The sequence below is a fragment of the Microplitis demolitor genome, chromosome 3, assembly GCF_026212275.2.
Source record: "Microplitis demolitor isolate Queensland-Clemson2020A chromosome 3, iyMicDemo2.1a, whole genome shotgun sequence".
NCBI classification, from domain to species: domain Eukaryota; kingdom Metazoa; phylum Arthropoda; class Insecta; order Hymenoptera; family Braconidae; genus Microplitis; species Microplitis demolitor.
The window spans coordinates 5,131,659-5,154,669 of NC_068547.1; the positions used below are offsets into that span (position 1 = coordinate 5,131,659).

A 23,011-nucleotide genomic window follows, 5' to 3' on the forward strand; every position below is an offset into this window, starting at 1 on the left:
TTTCGGTGTGAAAATGATCTTCAAGGACTTTACAAGGTCTGCTTGGTGTACATTGATGGTGTGAAATATCAAACGGAGTACTTTTAACACAGTATGAGCGTTTTCTTGCACACCGTTTGGTGTTACTAGCTGAAATAGTGTCCGATAATATAATCTGTTCCCAAAAATTTAAAAATAATTCATGAGTCACAACACTAGTCTATTATTATTATTGATGTAGATAATTTTAAAATAAAAATCAATTCTAGCGTCTAAGTAATCGAAAGTTTTAAATAAAGAACTTATACATTTACACCATTAGTCCGAAATTTAACACCGTGTGTTGTGTAACTTTTACACTGGCAGTGTTGAAAATTTTAAAACCGAATCATACACTAAAAATTTTTTACAGTCTGTGTATAAGGAGAAAGTGTCATTTTTTTTATGCGAAAACTAGGGAAATAAATATGCGCATACGTCAACTTTGCTGCAAACAATGACAAAAATTTTTAATTCCCGTTGTAGATGTGGTAAAAAATACTAAGGAGGACGTCGCAATTCCTGTGTTTAGCGATTTCCAGTGGGCAATTACCCACGCTACTGGAATGTCTTACTCTCCTCTGTAGGTGTGCAATATACTGGCAATTAAAAGAAGGATGAGATGACATATGAAAAATATCAGAGTAAAAATGAATGAAAATACAGATCCTTAAAAATATTGGCTCACTGGATTTTTAAATTTGGACAGCCGTAAATGTATTGCGTGCGGGTTACAAAAAGCAAAGTATATATATAATATTTTTTTTCTTTAATTAATTGATTTATGATATACAAATAAATTTGCGTATAAGATTCATTATATTTTTTAATCACTTATTTAATTTATCAATATATATATATATATATATATATATATATGACTATATATGCATATATACTTGTGAAACATCAGGCATTACAGTCACACTTTACACTTATATCGTTTTATCCATATAAATTATCTTTAATTTATTGTTTTGTTGTTTTCAATAAGAAAACAAAAAAAAATGATTGCGTGGGTGATACAAATTTTTAATCACTCATTATAATAATAATAATTATTATTATAATTAATATTCAATAATTATTACCATCCATTCATCTTTATAACTTAAGATATTTAAGATATGTCACTCCTCCAAAAGCGAAGATACATTTTCATATATTTATATATTACATACAAACATTTACAATAAATACAATTATTTTTTTCTTTTATTTAGTTGTTACTCATTAATAATTAAACATTCACGATGGGTTTTATTTGATAGTCTTGTTCTATTAGTGAAACATGTTTGTATATATATTATATATACACACATATTTTTTTAATACAATCGACTGATTTACTCATTTATAATTATTTATTGTTTTAAAATTATTAAGCGTTAAATCGGTAGTTTTGGAATGTTCCATATTTTAATTACTAATTAATTTAATAATAACAATAATTATTATGCCGACTTTGAATAAGCCCATCGTGATGTAATTATATTATTGAACTAAAGACGAATAAGATTTACTGATAAAATAAATGAAATAGCTTTTCAAAGAAAAAATTACTCAGTCCGTTCTATAAAAAGTCCGACGTTGGTTATTACTTTAATATAAATTTAATTTAATTAAAATATCCTCTTTGATTGACATATCTAGATATTATAATTATTTATTCCTCGAAGTACTTTCGTTTGTGAGCTTGAGTAGGATTTTAACATTCAGAAAATAAAATTGAGTAGAAATTTTTTGTTGGACACAAAGCTCTAGATTAACGACGGATAGTTTTTTTTTATTTATTATTTTACAAGAAATGATTATCTTTATATCATGGACTAATAGCATCAATGTACAATTACATTCGTCATTTATTATTAAAATGTTGACATATATATGTATATATGTATATACATCGCGTTAATAATTTCAAAAGGACTTAAATTTTTATTCGCCTAATTTTTTTTTTAATACAAATCGGTTTGGAGACTTATTTTGAAGCTCAAAATTGAAGAAAAAATTTTCGAATGCCAGGAGGACATATAATTTAAGTCATGCGTCCTTAGGTATTCAAAATTTTTTTTTTGCACACCTCAAACGTGGAGCGAAGAGGTTATGCTTTATAACAGACTAGTCAAGGTTATGATTTCCTTACATTAAACTGTGTATATTATTTTCAAATCACACTTACACGTTACAAAAAACACATTAATATAAAGAGGAAACGCTAATTAATGAGCCTGATATTTTTGTTAATTTGCTCGATACGTATTATTATAAAAAAAAATAATCGTGGACGTCAATTAGTCTGTAATTCAAAATATGTCTGCGGCACGGATATCTTTAGAACAATTTGGCGAAATATTTCGCGGTTATTAAACAGAAAATACTTTTTTTCAGCTTAAAAAAAAAAACACGTGTTTCAGTAATTAATAAAAGTAAATAGACTTCTCAAAATTTTGCATGCCCGTTTGAGGTCTGCATTTTTGAATTTTTTCAATTGTTAATTTTTAGCACGTACTTGAAAATCGAAACGTTTTTCACGCAACGAAAATGAGAAAATTCATGGGGGGTGACCTGAGATTTTCGACTGGCACACCAGCATCTACATGCGAAACATTTCAAAAATCTAGTCATCCAGTTGCGCAAAAACGTTCGGATATTTAGGAACATTTTTTAGCTTTGAAATAAGTTTATTAAACGATTAACGATGAAAAAAAAATAGAAGCTTTTTTGGTTTTAAGAAGCTCTCCAAAGCCAAAAGAGCGAATAAAAGTTCAAGTTCTTTTGTATTTAGTAACGCGATATAAAAAAATCAAATTAATTGAAACAAATTAACCAGTTATTTAATACTGAGCATTAATAATCAACTCAATAAATAAACTCTCCAGTTAAATTGATAATAAATAAACATTTAAATTGTAAATATGTTTCTCTAATAATTAAACAACAAAAATATAATTCAAATATTTAAAACTCGTTAAAAGATTATTACTGATTATGATAACTAGTGAATGATAACAATAAAAAGCACAATACGCTGCAATTATATTCTATGAAATGTCAGCTAAAAGACACTAAATATGAATAATTAAATTCAATCACAGATATTTATATATTATTATTGATTTTTAATAATTAGTAAATTATTTAATTATGTTAATTACGAATCTCCAGCCCATATTTAATTAATTATTCAATTCGTTGGTAGAATACAATGCCCATAATTATTTATTATTATGAAAATTTTTTTAATCAATACCAATATCAATAAACAATCAGAAAAAGATTTTTTTTTTATTTACGTGGTACCTAGTAAAAAATCGGCAGTTTTTTTTTATTGTGTATTGAATTTATTATAATTATTATTATTATGTTTCTAAGTAGTTATCTATTTACTAAACAATAATTAGTAATTATTATTGTTGAATTATTGAAAATTTACAACTCGTGACTCAATTTAATTTTTTTTTTTTACGTTTTATCAAAATAGGACGGCTTAAAGTATGCAATTTATTTCAAATAATTAATTACGTGATAATAATCTTTAGAAAAAAAATTTAATTTATTTTTGTTCAAATTTATTTAATCGAAATTAATTATTTATTTATCCATTCATTTAAATGAATTTAGGGGAGGGAGTATGGAGGGGACAAAACGGGCACTTAAGTTTTCGAAGACTCAAATATGCAAATTTTTTTTTTTTAATGATATTTAAAGTAAATAGAAAAAATTTTCAATTGCTGTTAAAGAAAAAAAAATTCATTTTAGCGGGCAAAATGGACTACCCCCTAAAAAAGGTGAAAAAAAAATTTTTTAATATTTTTTATCATAAAAAAAAGCCATTAACATTTTCCGACTGACACTCGATTATTAAAAAAGTTTTTTTCAATACAATTTTCGAGGTAGTCCGTTTTGCCCTCCTATCTCTTACTTCTAATTTTTTTTTTGAGTACGCAAGATATAAATTCCCATTTTTTTTAAATTTTCGTAGCAAAACCCCGCAGTACAATGATGCATTAGTCCAATCAATTAAAGAAATTAAATAATTCGTCATATAAAATACATTTTAACGTCAATTACATTTTTATTTATTTAATAAGTTTATTATTTTTTAAATGTTCGATTTATGTTTTTTTTTTCTTTTGCGTTCGATACATTAATATCTGCTGCACTATTTACATTAATTGTTCATTTAAAATTTATTTTATTTATATATGTATATGTTTATATATATAATATCGGTAAATGTTATTGACGACTCTAATATTATTATCCAAGTATGGATTTTAATACTGATTCATTTATCGCTTCACATTAAAAAGCACCCACAACTTTTATTTACTTTATATTATTATTATTATCATTATTATTAGTATCAATAATATAATTATTGTTATTGTTATTATTATTGTAAGCTACTAGTTTTGTTCTTTTTTTTTTATTTAATGTTTTTATTCAACTTAATTATTTGGCAACGCTAACGATAATAGACTAACCGGTGTTTTGTTCGTAATTTAATTGCACTTTTTTGTCACATGAATAAAATAATATAAAATATCAGGGTAACGATAATTAGGTTTATTTTAATAAGGGTATTTTTTTGTAGTGCCATGATTATTAAAAAAAAAAAATTCAACAATAAATTTATTTTATAATTATAATTATTTGAGTTTGCAAAAATTTTTTATATAATTTTATTGACGAGTGATTTTCATTGTTAAGATTCGTTTCAAACAGATTAATTACCTTTGATAGGTATATGTCATTGGGTTGTTTCCATCCGTATATTTATGTTTTATCCAATTAACTGCTCAACAATTTCACTTGAAACAATAATATTGCCAGAAGCTCTAGTTGCGCTCAGTGGTTTCAACAACTTCAATTATCTGTCATTGTTTTTTTTTGTTTATTATTATTTTTACTTCTTTTGTATGTGATATAAAAAATTTTCTTTTTCTTTTTGTTGGATTACTAATTAATAACCCAATTCTATTTTTTTTTGGTATGAAAAAACTAACGAGACAAAGAAAAATTAACGAGAAATTTTTATTACACGAAACTTACACTCCGCATGCGGAGTGATTTTTTTATTAAATTCTGGAACTCCGAGTGGCGGAGTGAATTCCGATTTAATTTTACTTCAGATTATTCACAGTGTAAATTTTCTACATGTGCATAGTTTTAGTTTCTGTTTTTTTTAATTGGGTTGTTGAAAAAAAAAATCCAAAAATTGTTAATTGTCTGCTGCTAAATTCAGAATCATAATATTTAGCCCTCTCTTAAAGTTTCAAAAAACGAGAAAGACTCTATTTCAGGCTTCCAGTGTTTGTCCGTGAGTTGAATTGAAAATCAGTTTTTACCCCTCAGAGCACCGCGTTACCATGTGAAACTGTAATTTTTCATATCTTTTTTCCGTGTACACTGAGAGAAAATACTTTTCCAGTGAAAGACTTATTGATTGAAAATTTATTATAGTTTCAAAAATTCAGCAATATGATACATCAATATATTATGGAGTGAGAAATTAAATGAAACAAAAAAATTTCAGACGAGGGTGAGGTTAATTGAAGCCGAAGGCGAGGGCTGCTATCGCACCGTAAAATAAAATTTTGTATCTATGATCTAATAAAATAAATTTTTATTTAACCTTATCATCAACTCAATAATCGTAAAAATAAAAGAATGCTGTTACTTAATTTTTTTATTTTATTGTATTAAAATACCGCCGTCAGGATTCGAACCCGGAAACTAGATATTGAACGATTCTGCTCAAGACTACGTCGTCTATTCATTAATTTTTCACGTGTTTGCAATGGAACATTTCCTCAAATTCTCGATAATGAAAAAATTTTTGCAAATGATGAATAATTACTTGATCATAAATTAAATTCAAAAAAATTTTAATCGGAGCTCAAATAATAATTAAAAATATTCAATTGGCACTAAATTCAAAAACTTTATAACTTAATGGCACAATTATTTAAATTGTTTGTGCTTTTAATAATTAACTTATTTTACATATATTATTATATTTATTATATATATGTGTATTTGTTATTTATATTACAATTATGATTATTTACTGAACGATATGAATTTGCGAAGCACACATTTTATGATAAAAAATAACAACTCTCAAGTCGATTTTAAACTAATAACTAATCAAAGTGATTTTATTCACAGCACAGCTAGATAATTAAGATAAGAAGTATGTAAGATATGACTTGATTGCAGCACATGAAAATTTATAAATTTTTAAAATTATTTTACCAATAACTGTGTCTCCTTTCAATTTTATTTCTTACTATCACGAATCAGAGACACTACTAATTTAAATATTTTATAATTACTGGATAATTTTGCTTGAGCAAATATCTGGGGTATAATTGAACACCTTAATAAGCTTAACATTTACTAATTTTTTTTCACAAAAAAATTACTAATTCATTAACGGAAAAAATTTGATAGTACTGGTTATTGTTCTGCACAGTAATCGATGAACAATACAGGGAAAATTACATTTTAACATGACTGATTGATATTAGAACAGGAGTGATTTATAGATTAACATGTACTATTACTTTTTAAATAGTAAAATCAGTGCTGTGCTATACAGTACAAGAAACATATGATTGGTTACTGTCAAAGTAGCCGCCATTAACATCCAGAACAGTATTCAGTCCTGTTCTGACATTAAGGGTAGGCAGTACTAACCGAATTTCCGAATTTTACTTTTCTCATTACATTTTGAATAATTACGTCACTCGAATGATAAAAACTTTCCGAAAAAGTTTGTCTTATACATTTTTTCGGAAGTTACAAAAATTTCTGTAATAATAATTGATTGATAAATTAAAAGAAAAGTAAAATTCGGAAATTCGTTTAGTATGGCCCAGCCTTAATGGTTATAGTTAAATCTGCAAAAAATGGGCTTTTCCCCCACCATTTTTCTACAGTTAAGTCGTTACCGCGCATGCGCATTAGTGAACTATTGTAGCCAAGTAGTGAGAGAAAATCCCATTCTTTTGCAGACTTGACTATACTGAATTTACATTCTAACCTTTCTCTATATATAGAGAACTATTCAACTATAGTTGAATAGTTTTTTGACAGTATGCTTCAATGCGTTTTACAAACTGATAATTAAACTAATAATTTTTTATAGAAAAAAGTTAAAAATAAATAATAGAGATTTAAATGAAATGTTAATAACCTATACTTGACAGATTTGAATCATAGACTTCTACTGTCAGAATAGTCGCCATTAACATACAGAACACTATTCAAGTCAGAACAGGACTAAATACTGTTCTGGATGGCGACTATTTGGACAGTAACCAATCATATGTTTCTTATTCTGTGTAGCACAGCACTGATTTTACTATTTAAAAAGTAATAGTACATGTTAAGCTATAAATCACTCCTGTTCTAATATCAATCAGTCATGTTAAAATGTACCGTTCCCTATATTGTTCATCGATTACTGTGCAGAACAGTAACTAGTACTATCTAGTTTTTTCCGTGTTCGATTTTATTTTTTTTTCTCCGCTTACGTAATTGTCAGAGGCAGTAACGTTGAAAATTGAATAAAATACGTTTATCTTTATTTATTTTCTCGTTGATTTAATCTCATGGGATAAAACTAAGAGTTTATCGTAAGATCATTTCCTCAAACTATCGAACGCTTGTAATTAAAGAGATTAAATTAAACACAAGATAAATTTCAACTCGAATTTCTCTGATACTCATCCGATACACCGGATTATTTATTCAATTATTCCACTTTTTTTTTACTTTATCAAATTTTTTACCATCAATGCGAACAAATAGAACTTTTTAATCGAATAACGCAATTAATCAATCACAAAAAAAAATAGTTTCAAATATTTACTGAAAATTTTCCGCGTGCTTAAATAATTAAATTAAAAATTTTACAATTTCCCTTTAGCTTTTTAAAAATATTTTTGTTCAATTCCTCGTAATTAATAGTCCGTTAAAAAAAAAATATTTAAAAATAAAACTAACAATTAGCGGTGATAAAAAAATAATAATTTCATGTTGCTGCTCATCGATATTCATCACGTATTCACATTCACACGATTCGAACGTTCTCTTTTTGTTTAATTTTAATCAAACACCAGGATAATTTGCATTTAAACTAATTACTACACGATTTATTTGCTCGGAAACGTTAAATAGTTTCGACTCTCGCGAGCAAATAATAAATAATGGCTGGAAGTGTTTATTTCTTATGTATGTATATTTATATTTATATATTTTAAAAGTTTTGTTATACTGTGGAGTACGTAAATAAAATAATCCAAAGTATAATCAGTAATCACTATCACTAATTAATATACGGAGGTAAATAATCACTTCAGCTGGGTTCTTTAGTCAGTGTATGGAGTAGAAGAATGAACAAGAGGCACCCACCTAGGCACCCGTGGGAGCCAAAGCTGTTACACGCTTTGCTCGTATGGTTTTCCGTTGTAGGCTTCTGCACCTCTGGGTGTGATATCAAATCCACCTGCTGTCTCCCGGTCCACAGGTCGTCATCACCTTCGGTGTCTATCGGCTTCTTGTCCTCCGCTCCGTTATTGTGCGGGATATCAATTTCTATTGGGGCTATCGGCTTGTCTTTGTCCAGCTCGTCATCGAACTTGAGTGCGGTCTCAGTTCCGTAGAACATCAGCCCCCATTCTGTGAGACTTGCTAAAAAAAAAAAAAAAAAATAAACGCTAAAATTAACAATCGATTAATTAGAATTATTGTGGTAGAAACGAGTAATTGTCTACTGAAATAAATATTCTACAATTAAATTATGGACATGCTGAAAATTTTTAGCAAATCAACACAAAACGCAACACAAATAATAAATTCATCAACATTAACTTGCATTCAGTGAATAATATAAATAAATAAAACATACGGAACAAAAACACATTTTTTAAAATAATTATTGTTCTATAAAAAGCTCCAGGTAGTTTAGTAGCAAAGGTTTTGTTTTTTAATAAATCCTATTATTTTTCATCCCTATTACGAAAATGAATTGAATGAGCTGAATTTAATCCTGGTTTTGAATGAATATTTAAAATTCCTATTAATTTTACGAATGAATAAAAGGTTAGACCTGAGGCTATCAAACTACCTTGAAAAAAATAAAAAATTTAATAAGATAAAATAAAAAATAAAAGGTAAATCGCACGGAACAATAAACGAAAGTACATCTTGATACCCTTGTCAGTTAATTGAAGATTTCTTGTATCGAACTGCTCATCTTGCAGTAGATCGAGTCCCTTAGCACGAGTTGCGTGCTGGTTAACGCCCCTTACCCCAGGGTAGACTGGGTAGAGCGGATAGAGCTGTTGGATTTTTGGATACTGTTGGAACACAACCGGAACCTTATTTGTAGCGGCTTTGGCGGCCGGTTCCATGAGAATTAAACCTCTCTGTAGCGAGGATGTTGATGTAACAGAGTCAATAATTTGTTGCTGTTTAGGTAGCTGAGTTGTCAGTTTAACAACGGGAGTTTCTGGGATTGCTTTGGGAGTACTGTTGTTATTGGTGATGTTTCCGATAGTGGTACCGGCAGAGCCAGCGGTGTTATTGCTACCGCTAACACGGGGCTTAGATGTACCGATGCGACTGAATGTTAATCCACGTAAGCTCTGTACTGTCGGTCGCACTGTCGGTTTGTTTGTTGATTTACCATTTTTGTGCTGCCCACGTACTTTACTCTTTTTTGATGTCTGATTTTGTTGAATGTACGGTTGATTTAATCCACTATTTTGCTGGCTCTGCTGCTGTTGCTGCTGCTGTTTTATCAACTTATTATTTTTAGTCTTAATACCGATGATATTTAAACCATTGCGTGAATAGTTTGACATTTTAACTACTGGTTTTTTAGGTGACTTGATGTTTGTCGAACTAATACTACTACCGGCGATACTGCTGTAGAGAGCGTACTCTGTTGGGTCGGGTAAAGTTCCTGTACCGTAGAATATCAACGACCATTCATGAAGTATCGCACGACCTGAGGGATTTTAATCATCCAAAGATTCATTACTGTTTCTCTTTAGATTATTTATAATAGGGCGAAAGGTTCTAACCCCAATATTTATCATTTATGATTTATTGATTTCCGATTTCTCGAGTTATTATTATTTTTTCTTTTGTTTTAGCTTTTTTTGCTGTAGACTTTAATTATAAATTTCATTTATTTTTTGCAACAACTTTAATTAGAAAGTCGGGATATTAAGTAATGATGTGATTTAGTTTAAAATGTGTAAGTGGTTTTTTTAAATATAATACGGAAGTAAAGTTATTGACAGTAGTGTGTTAAAAATTTACATAACGGCAACAAATTATGATCAATTATATATGTGAATATATCATTAAAAATTTGTGACATGCTGTTAAGGTCTGGGCTAAATGGTTTTAAATCATGAGTTTAAATCATTTGAGATATTTTCGATTGATTTTTATTTTTTGAAAAATGTAAATAAAATTGTTTTACAAATTTACTGGAACGCTGTTTCAAATAAAATTTATTACTTAAATTTATATAAGAACACAAGGCACACTTAACATTGACATCTATTAGATGTTAGTTTTTTCACACCAATAGGCACCAAAATGGTGACAAAATGATCAGAAATTTTTGTGACCGAAAAAGTATCTGCTTAAAAAATTTGAAAAAAGTGACGACAAAAAAAAATTACAAAGAAATGTCAAATAAGTCATTATCTAAATTTTTTAAGTGAAATGACTTTTCTAAGACGGGGAAAATGAACAGAAATTTTCTATAGCGTCTAGGATCAGATGTACGTCTTATTTATATAAAAGAACTTGACTTTGAGACAAAAAAAAATTTGTCCTTTTAAAAGACATCTTAATGTTGCCTATCTGCTACTTGGGAATGACGAAATTATTAAATTTTATTAAAAATAAAAAATAAACTTTTTGATCGCAACTGAAAGTTTATTTTTTGTAGACATAAAAAAAATATATAAGATAGTCCATTTTACCCAGTTTTCCGCAAAATGAATTTTCGACCGATTTTTCAATACTTTCGACTATTCTTTTTCTTACTTTTTACATATTTCCCTATTCACAATATATGAACAAGTTTTATCGAAAATTTTTCTATGATTGATACGAGTTTCAAAAGTTATAGTTTCAAAAAGTTTAAGTAGGAAGTTAATTTAAAATTTATTCACCGTACTCGCGATTTGTACAATGAAATTGCAAAACTTTATATTTATTTATTTTTTATTTTTGTCCCTATACTTTCTATCCTCATTATTATTATTATTTTTAATATGCTAATGAAATGCTGTCTGATATAAGTTTTGATTCAACGAATCAATGTTGATAAACCTGTTTTCATTAAATTTATAAGACGTAAACTTTAGTACATGTATATTTGCAAATGTATATGTTTTAACTGTAGTAATGGGATAAACTTTATAACAACTGACAGTTGATATTATATTAGTTAGCTAATTTGTTTGGGAAGGCTAAAAAATAAAATGTAAAATAAAAATAAATATTTAAATTCACACGCTTCTGTTAAACATGTTAGTAATTTCAAACAGCCACGTTAATTTGTTGAGCTATCTCATTGTGTATTAAAGTTATAAACAGATCTGACACGTATATTCATCAAGTTAATAAATTCACTGTTCTGAGATATGTTCAGTCTCAAGTTTACTTTGCATAATCAAAAGGTACAAATATATTATTTTACTTCTATTACAATTAGCTAGAATTTTTGTTACTTCTGTGTAAACATTAATTGGAATTTCTTTTTTTGACTTAATTTATTAATTATTTAGATTAGGGTATAGTAGAATAGAGTACAATTTGAAATTATTGACACTAATAAATATATTAAATATTATATTTTATTAATTATGTTTAATATTAAAAATAAGTAGACTTTTTTAAATCAATTTTTCTTTTTATTGTCAATAAAAATAATTTTTATAGGGGAGAGAGGGCAAAATCGACCCCCTAAAATTTTGAGTCTGGAAATACTTGGGGGCAAAATGGGCCCCCAAAAATTTTTGTTCAATTTAAATGATTCAAGAATAAGGAACCCTTGTAAAGAATTTGAGATTGTGGTTTACTTTTAACTCGAAATTTAGACTTTCAGGTGTAGATCCGGTGAAAAATTGTATACACATCATGGAGGAAAGTAGAAATCCCAATCCGATAATTGCCACCCTTGCCGGCTTAGATAGACAATTACACACTCGCTTTGGAATATTCTACTTTCCTCACTTGATGTTTAATGTACTATTTAGATAAAATATAATAATAGCCGAATTTTAGTAGAGTTATTAGAGGGCCCATTTGTCCCCAAATTTAAAAATTTTTAATTTTCAACCACGGCATATTGAGACCGAAAACATGTGAGGGGCTAGAAAGAAGTAAAATAAGTGAGAATCTCCGAGGATATGTCCTTTTTTCATAAGGGGCCCATGTTGCCCCCCCCCCTTCTCTTAAGTATATTGCATTTAACATGACTATTTAGTATAACAATTAGATATGCTACCTAATCTCTATAATCGAAAAAAAATTCTTAATAAGAAAAATGTTTTCAATTCGAAAATTTGCTTTATTGACCTCAAAAAAAAATTTTTTTACGATTCAAATCGCGATATTCTATTGAAATAGTATATTGTGTGTCAAGGGATAAAACAAGAAGATGTCATGACTATCTAAATTGAAATTTATAGTTTAAATGTTTGCAACAAGTGAAAACGAGAAAATTTAAGACTGATGCGCATGTATCAATTCAACTGTCAGCTTGATTAGTTAGAATGACGTACGTTCATTCTGAGGTTAATACTAAACAAATTTGATCTTGACAGGGTTGAAAACAAGTCAGAAACTAATTCAGCGAGTAGAAACTAGAGGTTTTCTTCCCTACGGGATAAACCAACAATTTTCTAACCACTAATTTGCATTGGCCTGAAATTCACTTGTTTTGATTGGCTCAACTGGCACTGAAACCCGCAGTATCAACTCAAGTGATACAAAAAATTATACTTTGCATAGACGATTTTTTTCGTAAGATTTTTTTTTACTTTAGGGAAATAGTATATTATTTTTAGAAATTCATAATTTTCGAGCTGTTTTCAAGCTCGTCAGAAAATTTAATTTTTTTTTTATTATAAATAAAACTAGAAGTTCGTTTTTTATGGCTCTACATGAAAAAGACTTTTTGGCGCAAAAAGTTTTTACTCGCCTCAAGAAAATTTTAACTCTCTCCAACGAATTTTTTGCATCATGAATTGAAAATATAAATTTTTTTGAGACAAAACAAACTTTTTGGGACGAGAAAAAATTTCTCATACTAGGAAATTTTATTTCTTCATTTCATAATGAAAAATATTTCTTGCGTCAATAAATTTTTTTTTCTGTGTACATAATTATAAATTTAAAAAATATTTCAACAAGTTAAGTAAATATAATTAAATAAAATAGTGTCAATAATTAGTAACCTATTAATTGAATCTTTTATTTTAATTGACGTTAAATAATTTGATGATTGTAAGAATCGATTCGATTGGTTTCAAATTATTTAATATCAGTAATTGTCGTTATTATTTAGTAGTGAATCGATATCAAAGGAATTAATATAAATAATCAAATATATATATTAAATGTACAACTTACCAACATAACGACCCTCATTGTGAACTTCCAATTTCCACGTGCCATGTGGACGTTCACCCCATGTGTGGACTGACATGAATGGCCATTGTTGGAATCCTGTTTTAGAATTATCGTGCGGTCGTTTTGCGAGTAAAGTACTTTTTGTTCCTTGTGGAGATGTTAATGTTATCTCGAGATCTCCTCTTCGAGATGCTGATAGTGTTATTTTGGCCTATTATATACAACAATTATCATTTTAATTATAATTATCATTATAATGATAAGAAAAGACTAATAAAAATAGTAATTTATAATTTGAATAATTATTTTATTAGACTTTAAACAGTGAGATTAATTAAAGTTTGTGGAATCATGAATAATAATCATACCTGAACGTGTTCTAAAAAGTTAACGCCGCTACATTCTTTTACATGGAAATCCAAAGTTAATTGACTACGTGATGGAATTGATCTATATTAAAAAAATTTAAAACTCTCTTTCAGTAAAAAGTTTATGGTGATGAAAAAAATTTTTCATTAATTTCTGACGGCAATTAATTTTTTTTAGTTCCGTCAGAACTGGACTTCAAAAATATAACTTCATATATATGGATATATACAGAAGGATCAAGTAATTATTATCAACTTATCTTCAAAGGACGTAGTTTTAATGAGCAATATTTTTATTTGAATTTTATATGTAAAAAAAGAGGTCATGGTATTTTTTATTTTTTTTTAGTTGGTAAATTGGCTTTAACTTGCCAAACATCATCAAATTTATTCGATAGCTTATTTTTAATTTAAAAAAAAAATATCTAAGATCGCGAAAGTACTTCCTCTATCCTTGTAATTGAGTACGAAGGTCGACTAATAGATAAACATCAATTTTTTTTTACTCAGCAAAATTTGATGGACTATTTTGATATTAAAAAAAAATTAATGATTATAATGAATAAGATCGAAAAAAATGATAAGCTATTGATGATAACTTTTGTTACCGAGCTATTTATGTTTTTTAAATAACATTATTAATTAGTGATTAAAGACTATGATACACGGTAAAAAATAGCGGAGAAAAACCGAAGTGAATGCGAACCGGATGACTTTATTTCTTTACTCCCAGGAAAAAAATATATAAATATATATAAAATATGCATAAAAACTACATTTTAAATAGCTAATTTTTGGCAGATTTACGTATATATTTTATATATTTCAAATGTTATTTAAATATACTAAGAATATATTAAATATATATTTTTATCATATTTTATTTTTTTATATCATCATACCGACATTTTTTTATAATTTTATATATATATTTAGTAATTATTTGTTATTTTCATAAATGTATTTTTTATATAATCTAAGATATATTTTTAATATGTTTTTTTTTAATACTAAAATTGTATATATTTTTTATATTTTTTAAATAAATTTTTTTCATGGAGGTAATCCGTTTGAAGTGAATAAAACTTCTAAAAAACATTTATTTTAAAATTACAGCTCTAAATCGGATTGAAAGCAGATTGAAATAAAATACGTAATCACCCCGAATTCACTTCCATTTTTTTTACAATGTACTTATAATAGTTGATGCATTATCTAAAGTTAGCAAGCAACGCGGTAATGTATAAATGTAATACAAGTATAATCAAATAGACACAGGATGCAAACCTAAAACGACGATATTCCCGAGTTGGTTACTTGGAAACTAAAGTTACAAAATTACTTTATGATATCCGTTGCTTAAATTTCAATTGTCTATTGTAATCTTACTAAATTTTAAGTAAAACGAGTGGCTCGACGGACCAAATAAGTGCTCTTTGGGCGTGGACTGATAACCTTCAAGCCTGTTTAGTTAAATGGGTTGAAAGTTTACTATGTTAAATTACTGCCGACTTAGTTTTTAAATAAACATGACATGTAAATATATTTAACAATGATAATAATACTAAATTTTTTATGAAAAAATTTTTAGATGACGGTAATTCAGTTCAAAATTTTTGATTAAATAATTTGAATAATAATAAATAACAAACCTATTTTTATGCGGCGCTAGCATTTCACACTTGTGTTGTTCCGGAACGGTCTGCCACTTTTTGGCAAGTTGGACCATTGCGGTCGCGTCCATTAAACCATAGCCGAAACTGTGGCTAACTGCAACACCAAAGTTTACATGTGTAATTACACAAGAGATATAATAGAAAAAAAGTACTATTACTATTGTCACGGTATCAACATATGCTCTTGACTCGTGACAAATGTTCATCTATTTTTTTTCCCCCACTCAGTTGAACTTTATTTGACATTCAAGTAATTGCAGTAAATCCAACTATAAGTTAACGTGAGTTGAATTCCTACTGGCCGTAATGAAATACTATTATGAAATTGACCGTAAGAAAATTCATTTTTCAAACTCCCTGAAATTTGCAATTTTTATAAAATAAGTTGCTTTTAAAAATTATGAATCTGTCAATTAATTTCAAAATTTGCGATTCGAAAAAAAGGCCATTCGGCAGCTGAAATGAAAGTAGATATCTATATGTATAAATCGATATATATGTAAAAAGTATACAGCCAGAATCTGAGACATTGGGAAAGCCACAAAAAATGTTTTTTTGAACATCATCAAAAACTATGCAATAGCAAAATTTCATTAAATGAGTAGTAAGATAAGTAATTTCTTTGGTTTAGACATGTATATATATATATATATAGGCATGAAAATTGAAGCTTATTTAAAGAGCTTTCATATGTATTTTGAAGAAATTCGATAAGTTGTCACATTTAAAAGTTATTAACGTAAAAATTAGTAAAAATATAAATATTTGACATTTTGAAAATTTAAAAATGCTATAACTTCTAAACTAATTGACCGATTTTGTTCATCTTTGAATCTGATTTCGAAAATCGTCTACAAAAAATGTGTGCTGAGTGTCATTGAGATGTTAAAGATTGTGGACGCTATCGTCGTGACAAGCCGCCTTTTCGAAAATTCCGTCATGAAGACAAATGCAATAGTTAGATTTTTATGAAATCTACTAAAAATTGATTGAACAAGAGGTTAATTTTTTTTTTAACTATTATATGACAAATATAGAAAACATAATAATTATTATTGAACAATTAATATTAATATTAATACATTTAATGCTTTTAAAATAATAAAAGTAATTATTTATATAATTAACTTACCATTTCTACCGACACCATTAATAGTCCAGTCAGCGGCAATAAGATTAGCTGGCTTGGCTGTTCTTACAACAATATGCTGCATATCGCGCCACGTAAGATCCTTATTAGCTTCCAGAGCTAATGCACAAATTCCCGCGGCGATGGGCGCAGATGCTGAGGTACCAGTATGACTACTTGTACACTGATGATTTAAATCGATAGTAACTATTTGTTTTTCACCCAATGAACCAGAACTATATGCCGTCGCAAGAGTAGATGAACATGCCTCGCTGTACCACGGGACTAAACCATTTTCAGTTGCACTACTAATTGACAGCGTCCAAATACTATTTGTATAACCATCGCAATTGCAGTTGTCATGTTCGCGTCCACCATTACCCGACGCCCACACAAATATCGAACCTTTACCGCTGCGACCCTAGAGAAAAAACATAAACAAAAAAAAAAGTATAAAATATCAAGTCATAAAACTCGCCTATTTGAATCTTAATTACTTTAATTAAATATTGTTTAAAACTTTTATATTTGTAATTTGTGAATATCTTGTTTTTAAATGAATCATTATACTTTTTAACAACTTCTGGTAAATTAATTAAATTGGGAGTTAGTTTTTTTTCTTCAGAGCTCTACCACAGATTTTCTTTTATGTGACCAAGTTATTTATTTATTAATGCATTTTTCCATTTAAACTACGAACCACTAAACATTTGCATATGATTCACGAGCTGCGGGTTAATTACAAAGTTTTGAGTGAAGTAAAATGAAAATGGTAATGGATGCGCTAAAGAATAAAATCATTTCATTTTTATGTAGAAATTAAAATTACTCGATTATAAAACTTTTGTTGGCACTAAAATTCAATGTTATTAATGTGTACTCATTAAAAATTAATTTATCGTTTGTTGGTTCTGTAAAAAATTATTTAACTTTTGAAAGTTTAAACTTCGTTCGAAATTATTGTACAGAAGTTTTGAAAAAACTCCTGATTTTATGATTATTTAGAATTAGAAATCACTATAAAGGCGGCAAATAGTTCAATGATTCCATAATTACATTAATGACGGATATAAAATACTTTTTTGTAAAATAAGTAAGTTTTTAAACAAAAATGTTGCACTTAAAAAAAAATTTTTTCAGCCGTCAAATCAAATTCTTAATACTTGACTTTCAAATTTTTTTTTAAATAATGACAATATTTTAAATAATCTGATAAATTTCTACTGAAAGATAAAAAAATTACAAATTTATATTTTTTATTGCTTGTTATATTTAAATTCCTATAAAAAATTATACTGTCTAAAAATGATAAATGTGACCATTAATTTATAAAAACTTACATTTAGATAAAGTTATCTGATGAGTAAATAATTTTTCACAGTACTTTCAACATTAAATATTTAAATATCACGCGATAGATAGCAAATATAGACTAGATTATTTAAATAGATAAAGTATATCGAACAGCTATACACACACATAAACAACATCACGTATTGTCTATTGTTATTCAAGATACACATTAAATATTGAACAGTTTATCATAAAGTAAGTCATGTCAATTGTTTATTTAGCTACTATACAAAGTATATTGCGGTCGCGCGGAAATTAGCTTACGATATGTATCTCGACAAGAGTAAAGTTACTGTGGAACAATTATTGTTCTTGTATGGTGTTGTTGTTGTTGTTGTTTTTGTTGCTGTTACTATAAGAGACTTATTGAATTTATAGATAAAATTACTTTAGTAATGCCTTCAATGAATGCCCTCGTAGCCAGTTCTCCAGGACCGTCAACTGTTTTGCCATCGTCATCGGGTCCCCAGGACGCACTATAAATATCTATGTGCTGTGAATTGAAACTAAGAGATCTTGCTTCAACAGCATCTGTAACTTCTCCGTCCAACATTCTTACTCCTGTAAAATATATAAAAAAAAAAAAGGTAACAATAATAAATAAAAGTGGATTATACTGTAGTTATTTTTTATTTTAAAATTTAATGTTTTCAATTTCCTTGAGTTGTTTCTCTCATGACTCAAGTCACGAAAACAAATTCAATTACTAACCGAGCAGAAATATAAGTAGGAGCAGTGGCAGTAGCAGTAGCAGTTGACATAGGAGAAATAGTAGAAGTAGAAATAGTGGTAGTAGTAGTAGTAGTAGTAGTGTACAACTTACCCCCAACTCCAGCGCCGTAAGCAACCCCAACGGCACAAAAAGAATTATTTGCTGTGGCAGCAACTTCTCCTGCACATCTGGTGCCGTGACGATTGCTGTTGAGGTAGTCATATCGTGGCATTGGATCATCGTCGTAGCTGTTGACATCATAACTTGCCTGTGGATCCTGTAATGAAAATAATATGAGATAAAAATATTCACAATATATATTGTAGATTTATGTCTATTTTTTTAGTAACAAATAAATTTTTTCGATTTTCAAAAATAATTATTATAAAAGTTTAATAACATTTATTAATTTTACATGAATATTCATTTGTTTGTATAATTGAAAAAAATTAAAGCGTTATGTTGAATAGAAATACAATGTGTCTATTTAAAAATATATTTTCTGTGTAATAAAAGTATACATTGAGTTAGATTTTAATCCAAAATATTTTTAAAATACACTAACTTTTTTTTAAAAACCTTAGGTAGTTTTTAATAATTGTGAGCTTATTAAAGTTTTGCTGTGAAATTTCAAGTATTTAAAAATAAATTATACACGAAATAAATGAATTTTTAATTGAAATTACGAGAATTAAAATATCAGCTTTAAAATTGATGTCATTTAAAATTAATTGACTTATGGACAATAAAATAACAGTTATTGAAATAAAATAAAATATATTGTGATTTTTAATTTTTATATCATTTATGATTACACAGTAAAAATATTGTGTGTTTGTGCTAAATATATTGGGTTAAATCAACACAGTTTACTCGGTTAATTGAAAATTGTCAATCGATGTACTATTCAATACTGTAAATATGTTATCTAGTACAAAAATGAAAATTATAATCAATTATTACTGAATGTTACTTTGCGTTGAAATTTGACACAAATACTCTGTGTTAAAAGGTAGCACAAATTTCATGTGAACCATTTCTGACACACGAATGATGTTCATTTTGACACAATATATTTAACTTTCCGCTATGAAAATTTAAAATTTAAAAAAAAGGAAGCTATTGGTTTCGGTCTGATTTTAAAAAATCAAGTTTTCATCAGATCTCGACGGTTTGAAATCCAGGAAACTATTCTGACTATTTTCGGATAAACGCTCGTGTGTGAACTAATTTTTGTCATACGATATCTTTGGAACGAATCAACTAATTTGAACATACTTGGTGGCAATTAAAAGGGCTCATTAAGAATTAGATCTGGATAGGTTTTCAAGATGATCGGTCAAGTAGTTTACGAGTTATACGGAAAATAAAAATAAAAAATTTCATTGTTTTGAGGCTTTTTTGTACAACTTATAAACCACTTGCCCGATTTGCCTCAAAATATATCCAGTTCTAAGTCTCGATGATCCCTTTCGATTGCCATCAAGTACATTCAAATCGGTTGATTCGTTCCAAAGATTTCGTACGACAAAAATTATTTTTTTTTTTTTAGTTTCACAGATTTTTTTTGGTTGAATAATAAAATAACCGTTTTTTGAGTAATATTATTTATATCATGCCAGATAATTTAACAATTACTATATTCCTAATAACAATTATTACTATAAAATATCAGCGTATAGGATTTATAAACACTGAGAGCTTTGTTTGTGCTAATAATGGCTACAATATTAAAATTTTTACCGTAATACAAATAGTAAAATAATTATGTCTGTCATATAAATTAAATATTTGTAGCATAAATTGAAAAAATCAGTTCGTTCTTTCTAAAAAATCTTTTTAGTAATTTAAATACAAAGTATTGAATAATAAAGTTGTAAATAGTGAGATAAAAAATTAATTACTTTGAACAATCAAAATTAATTTGTTCTAAATGAATAATTAATTATTTAAAATAAAAAAAAACTGAATGGTTATAATTTATAATTCAAAAAACAGTTTTTTTATGAATATTTAAATGAGATAAAAATTTAAATTTACTATGTAATTATAAAAAAAAAAGTTTAAGAGTTATTAAATTTTCATGAAAATTTAATAATAAAAATTAAATATCACACACGTATAATTTAAAAGTTAAATAAGATGAAATCAAAATTTTTATAAAAATGAGTTGTTATATTTTATTAAAATTGTTATCAGTCCTCGTTATCATCGTAAAATAATAGTTATAAAGTGTATATATCGATGATGATGAAAAGTACGAAAAAATCTCTCTGGCTTGTTCATTTTAATGTTCTCTGCAATAACGAAAAGCGTATTTGATATTGATTTTTTTTTTCTATACAATGCGTGTTCAATACATTCTTTTCCACTTTTTACTATCGTAATTCGAGTATTTTAATGAATTAATAATAATAATAATAACAATGCCGCTGAATTTGCATACGTAAATAATATTTCTTGTATCAAATAATGCAATATCACTAAAAATTTTTTTTTTCAAAATATATATAACCATTCAATTTTTTAAGTTATAAAATTAATTTATACATTCAATGAATATTATATTACGAATCAAGTTAAATAATTAAAGTTCAAAGAGTATACAATTAAATTTGTAATATTAATTATTCATATTACTAAATATTAATCAAGCATTTAAAACTTAAGTTTAGATTACTCAATATATTCAATAATTAATACATTTGAATTAAATTAATTTGTTTTAAATTTTCGTAAAAGATAAAGTTGGACAAACTGAACGCATTGAGAAAATTATAAAAAAAAATTATGAAAAAATATGAAAGCGCGACAATTTTTTGTTACCATTTCTAGGAATGTAAAATTTAAAAAAAATAAATATTTTTTTAATTAACTATAATAAAAACATGATAATATGACTCACGTAATTGCTGTAGATATCAGGATGATCTTTTTCCAAACCGTCGTCTAATATAGTGACAACGATACCATGACCAGTAATTCCATCAGCCCAAGCACCCTGTACGTTCATGTCAAGCCCTTTGCCTCGATTCTGCACAACAACGGTGACAATAGTTATGGCTCGGTTTAATTATTTCTAGCACGTCATTACTCAAACGTCATTAACATATTCCAGACATTAACATTAATAACACGCACACTAGCTTACTTTTCGCATTAATGATTAATAAATAATAAATAACAAGAACAACTTACCAAGTACCACATCTGCGGCCATCTGTCATCATTTAAGATAGCACGTGAACTTGCTGGACCACGTTTGACAACAAAATCCCTTTTTCTACGTGACAATATTCGCTGTTGCTCAGCTTTTTGTACCCTAGTGTCTCTTTTCAACCGACTATTGATTTCCAAATGTGGTTCTGATGATCGTTTTTTAACTGACTTATGATCAAAGTGATACAAATCCTCAAATATCTGGAATCAGAAACAATATTCATTATTGTTATTATTGTTCATAACGAGTGCCATCAAAATATATGGTTACAAATGAAAATTTTTTAATGGGTATTATTTACAAGATTAAACTCTCGACTCTAGGATTCTAAATTGCTGGTATCGATTTTCGCTTAACTTTGTTATTTGTCTAGACGAAAGCTTTTCTGGTCCTAGTGATTGACGGCTCGATTTGCAAATGTTTAACATTCATTTGGTTTCAGAGTTAAAATAAAAAAAAACGCGTATTCACTAACCACAGTCATTATTTTAAAAACTATCAATTAACTTTAAATAGAAATATTTATCATTCTGTCGTCCAATTTCAAATAAACACTAAAAAATGAGGTGTTAAAATGAACTCACGTCACTGTAGCGGTGATACTTAGCGGTGTTATCTAACCGGTGTTAAAACGGTTTACATATGGAGTAAAATAACTGATGAAAATTTCTTTTTGTACATATTTAAAATAAAATTCGACTTTTGATACTTCAAAAGTAAAACTACTTTTTTTTAACACCGCTACCACACGGAGGAAAACGGGCTCAGAAAATTTATGAACTTTTATTATGCTGTCGAACAAAGTTGAAACAGGAAGTTGAGTCACTAAAAAATTATTATGCTAAACTACAGAAA

General features: G+C 27.6%; 1 protein-coding gene across 3 annotated transcripts in view; it reads right to left on the minus strand.

Annotated features, from left to right (window-relative positions):
• LOC103580708 (furin-like protease 1) overlaps positions 1 to 23,011 on the minus strand; it is an 89,172-nt gene that overhangs the window by 4,469 nt on the left and 61,692 nt on the right. For 2 of the 3 annotated variants that reach the window (XM_053737658.1, XM_008562572.2), the window contains exons 3-11: positions 22,135 to 22,356; positions 21,842 to 21,970; positions 19,048 to 19,213; positions 18,613 to 18,785; positions 16,875 to 17,292; positions 15,719 to 15,836; positions 14,067 to 14,148; positions 13,699 to 13,909; positions 8,446 to 8,724 (exon numbers count right to left, since the gene is read on the minus strand). In XM_053737658.1, the coding sequence (XP_053593633.1) occupies positions 8,446 to 8,724; positions 13,699 to 13,909; positions 14,067 to 14,148; positions 15,719 to 15,836; positions 16,875 to 17,292; positions 18,613 to 18,785; positions 19,048 to 19,213; positions 21,842 to 21,970; positions 22,135 to 22,356 (1,798 nt within the window). Of the gene's footprint in view, positions 1 to 8,445; positions 8,725 to 9,247; positions 10,046 to 13,698; positions 13,910 to 14,066; positions 14,149 to 15,718; positions 15,837 to 16,874; positions 17,293 to 18,612; positions 18,786 to 19,047; positions 19,214 to 21,841; positions 21,971 to 22,134; positions 22,357 to 23,011 lie in introns of all 3 variants that reach the window. The other variant, XM_008562574.2, reaches the window with a different exon arrangement.